The sequence below is a fragment of the Talaromyces amestolkiae genome (genome assembly GCF_001896365.1).
Source record: "Talaromyces amestolkiae strain CIB chromosome Unknown scaffold14.1, whole genome shotgun sequence".
In the NCBI taxonomy this organism is placed as follows: Eukaryota; Fungi; Ascomycota; class Eurotiomycetes; order Eurotiales; family Trichocomaceae; genus Talaromyces; species Talaromyces amestolkiae.
In genome coordinates this window covers 143,758-148,377 of record NW_024468050.1, presented here as the reverse complement: position 1 = coordinate 148,377, position 4,620 = coordinate 143,758, and the positions used below count along the sequence as shown (strand labels likewise).

Below are 4,620 nucleotides of genomic sequence, written 5' to 3'. Positions count from 1 at the left end.
ATGAGGGAGGTCAACTTTAGCATCCCTAATGTGAACAAGGCATCCGTCAACATCACAACCACCCTTTATGACAGACGAGCCTTGGACTGCACATCGACACTACCTCTCATCAATTCTCTCAACCATCTGGCCTATTTGACCACATCCTCGGGCCGAATTCGAGATATCCTCACCGTCGATGGCGGTATCGAGCGGTTGGTATGCATACTCAAGGAAGGCCGCAGTGGGGATTTGATGGAGATGTGGAAATGGAGTCTTGCCTTCCAGTGTGCCGTTAACATCGGTGTACGAGGATCGGAAGCCGTGCGAACGCGTGTGGTCGAAGCCGACGTTGTCCCTGTGATCGCTACCATTCTCGATAATTATATTCGAGTCGTTGACAAAGTACGCGCTCGTGCCGATGCCGATCGGTCTTCATCAAGAATAGTGGGATCCTCATCAAACAATCATTTCGTGCGAGAACAGGCTGGCCTGTCTACATCTGCAGCAACCATCTTTGAACGCACGGCGGCCATTGAACAGCGACCCTCTCGCCGGCAGGCACCTCCACCTTCCATTCAAATTCCTCAACCTTTCAGCCAAGACCACGTCCATCCTCATCATCACCACCATCACCGACACCATCACCATCATCATAATAATGGTAATAATAATGAAGCACAAGCCTCCAACACCGAATTCACCCCATTCCACCAGCCAGCTTTGACATCTCCTCCCGAACGAACCACCTTTGGCCGTGATGTCCTTAATCCACGATCTCACGATCTTCGATATCAAAACAATACACAAGATATTCGACAGATGCAACCCCTCGCTACCGCTGTGCCCACCATGGATACTGCCGATGGAGTTCACCATCGACCCGTCCAGCACACCCTCCGTCTCCCTAGTATGCATCTTACCACCCCTCGCACTGCTGGACTCGTCTCTCAACCTGATTCGCCTACTACACCTAGCGGTCCAGTTCAAGCCCGTAGCATACCCCAGCCTGCAGTGCAAATCGTGCGACCGACGCTACGTCATCTCCAGTCTGGCTCTGGCGACTCGGACGATGCCAATGGGGAGGATTCTCCCATGGCTGACGAAGGGCCAGCGGGTGATGTGTCGGAACCTATTGTCGGTGTACAAAACTCGATGGAAATCGATAACGTTGATGGCGACGAGTCGATGCTAGAAAATACTGACTCTCACGGCCTCACTATGGCTGATCCATCACGAAATCAAGATGCGGAAACATTCAACATCACTCATCGATCTGCTGTAGATGGCAGTCTCGTCAACACCACAAACCCTCAGACTGCTGGTGCGCTAGGCTTTTCTCCGACAGCTGGTCCAGCGAACGCAAACTCTCCGGTGATGAACGTTTTGAATCACAGCCCTTATTCCACGTTCCTTCGCAACCATAACTCTCCACTAGGTGTTTTGAAGGGTATGCCCAGGGATGAAGACGTGCTCATGGCCTTGCAACTACTTGCCTACGTTTCCAAATATTGCAACCTTCGAAGCTACTTTCAAAATACTCATTTGGTTCCTAAGCTCAAGATCGGTCGGGAATTAGATTTGCTGGACGAGCACAACAAGACATTCCTGACCGGTGAACGAGCAGACGACGACATGATGTTTGATGACAAGGAAGAAGGAAAAGCCGATGATGATGAGGAGGAAGAAGAATATTTGCTTCCTGACAACCTCAACATCTTCCCATTAGTAGAAAAGTTTACCGTGCGACATCATTCCAAGGATATGCAATACTGGGCATGTGTCGTCATGAGAAACCTGTGCCGCAAAGATGAATCCCGTGGAGGTATTCGTCAATGCGCCCACTTCGAGTGTGGAAAGTGGGAAGACTATCAACGTCAGTTTGCAAAATGCCGACGTTGTCGTCGAACCAAGTACTGCAGCAAAGAATGCCAAAAAGCTGCCTGGATTTGGCACCGACACTGGTGCCACACCTCACCATGATCCTCATGATCCCTCTCCATGTCTCAATCCATTGCATCTAATTCTGATCTCCTGGCTCAGCCCAGGTTTGCATAGCGACAACGTCATCATATTCCCATGACCGAATCATTTGGTTTGTAACTTTGTTTTCTTTCTGGCAGGAGGGTGGATGCGTGCGGTTATGTGGCATATCGGATTACCATTTCAGGTTTTGGTTGTGGCTATGTGTTTCTTTCCTCAACCTGCTGGGTTATGGGATCCGCACGGCGTTTGTATTATCAGATACCTCATCTGTTTATCTTCTTTTTGTCATTTCATCGCACTTGTTTGAGTTATTCCGCATTACCATGTCGCCAACGACATCATCATCATCACCAATCAAACTCCTGATACTGATACCAATTTGGTTTTGGTGCTTGACACCATTCATTGCCTGCAGTTCTAGATATCATGTCATACCACGATCTGTCTGAATCTATACATATCCGCGTGCTATTTCGTTAGTCAGCTGTCACCACGGCAGAATGCATTCATTTCAATTAATCAGTCTCATAAGATTTTAGACCTGCGTAGCAGTCATTAGAGTAAAGAGAAGAATGCATGTGGAGCAAGTAGATTTGACAGGTAGCGAATCAGCGACTACAAACCTTTACCCCCGACCAAGGACCGCTGTCAGACATCATCCGTACCAAGTATGCATCTCCATGTCCAGCAATTCACATAAACGTACATACAAAATAAGATTCCACAACGACGCCAATGAATTGGGACACGTTATCCTTCAACATCGCCACTTTTATCTGCGGCGTCTTCGTGCTCGACTTCGGAGCAGACAAGTTCATTGATCATACCGTCATCGTAGGTCGTCGGCTGGGTATATCGCAGACACTGATCGCCCTGTTGACAGTTGGCGCTGAATATGAGGAAGTAAGTCATTCCTGTTCCTACGTACTTCGATCGTGAGTGGGTATGTACTGATATGGAGCAGCTCGCAGTCGTCATCGCAGCAATCCTGCAACACCGCTCCCCGCTAGCACTCGGTAACATAATCGGCTCCAGCATCTCCAACATCCTCGGCGCATTCTCGCTGGGGTTACTGTTCCAGTCTGCTCCTGTCTTCGGCACGGCAGACAGGTTCGATGTTACAGCCAAGATATATACAGCGCTAACATTCCTGGTTACCACTGTTGCGGTTGGGGTTATCTATTTCGATTTGCTGAATCGCTTCACGGGGGTTGTGCTGGTTGTTGCGTTTCAAGTATATGTTGCCTCGATTGCATATGCTATATACCGCGGCTTTAATATCCCGGTTTCCGACAGTGACAGCGAAAGCGACGACGACAGCGACAGCGGCATCGGCGAGGACGATGATACCGTAGTACCAGCCACAGAAACATCCCCTCTCCTACACCCTACAGACCTCCCACCAGCCAGACAACAACGCCGCAAACACCGCTCTTTACTCTACCACATCATCCAGCTCCTCATCGGGCTTGTCACACTCACTCTGTCAGGCTACGTCCTCTCTCACAGCGCCAGCTCAATCGCCGATTCTCTTCATCTGTCCGGCACAGTGTTTGGAGTCACCATCCTCTCATTCGCAACCACGCTGCCGGAAAAATTGGTTGCTGTGCTCAGTGGTGCGCGCGGTCATGGATCGATTATGGTCGCGAGTACGGCGGGGAGTAACGTCTTCTTACTGACGCTGTGTCTTGGTGTTGTTGCCATGACTTCTAGCATGCCGCCAAGTGGTGTCAGCGGGGATAAAATGGTGATGTTTGAGTTGGGGGTTGCCTGGGCTTCGGCGGCGGTGTTTTTGTTTATTGTTGTGTTTGGGGGTGGGCGCGTTGCTGGTGCTGGGCTTGTGGCTGCCTATGTTGCATTTTTGGTTTTGGAGTTTACTGTTTATAGGAGATGATGTGTCTGATGTTGTGCTGTCGACGGCTTTAGATTGTTTCGGGTCTATATTAATTTCGTATCTGCAACAACGAGTCGTCGGCTTCCAACATTGAAGGTGTTCTATAATGTTTCGGTCTTGAAACTACATACAATGAATACAAACAAAACATAAACCAGTAACGATACGTCATTGCTGTTGCCAGGTCAAGGTTCTTGTTTCCAAAGGTATAAAGGTTTCGCATGTATCCTGAACTCACCTCACAAACATACACGTGGGTAGAATTATACAAGGATAGACTGACTATTCAGATGTCGTCCAAATATAGCGTCAAAGGATCGAGTTTGGTTGGCTTTCGGCCCTAATTTCCACATCGCTGAGACACTGATCTTCAAGGATTGACCTAGTTACACCTTGAACAGGCGCCTGCTTGTCGCATGAAACATATCTGGCTACGTCATTCAGGGTCTACAGATTACCATCTATGAAATGATTGATGTAATTTTCTGAAAGACACGATTATTGATTGAGATGTTTGAGTTCATTCTGATCTAGTCTCACCAGACTGCTGAAACAAGTCATCAATTGACGCCATCCATGGATCAATATCCGGGGATACCGGCATAAATTTTGCATGAAATCACATCGAGACCGACGCATTCCCGTGGCCCTGATTGTACATGGCCACATTGACACATTCTAGAATCCAAGTCTCCTTTTCAAATTCTTCGTAGAACACATCCAGAACAGCATGAACCATGGACACCGCCAAAAGAAAAAGA

The 4,620-nt window shown here is 48.5% G+C and overlaps 1 protein-coding gene across 1 annotated transcript; it reads left to right on the top strand.

Moving 5' to 3' along the window:
• Positions 1-3,859, top strand: BHQ10_007020 (uncharacterized protein; the record flags this gene model as incomplete). The annotated part of the gene is made up of 3 exons (XM_040879671.1): positions 1-1,804; positions 2,684-2,868; positions 2,930-3,859. The coding sequence occupies 3 exons, from the start codon at positions 1-3 to the stop codon at positions 3,857-3,859; spliced, it is 2,919 nt and encodes a 972-aa protein (XP_040735524.1).
• Between the last annotated feature and the right edge of the window lie 761 nt (positions 3,860-4,620).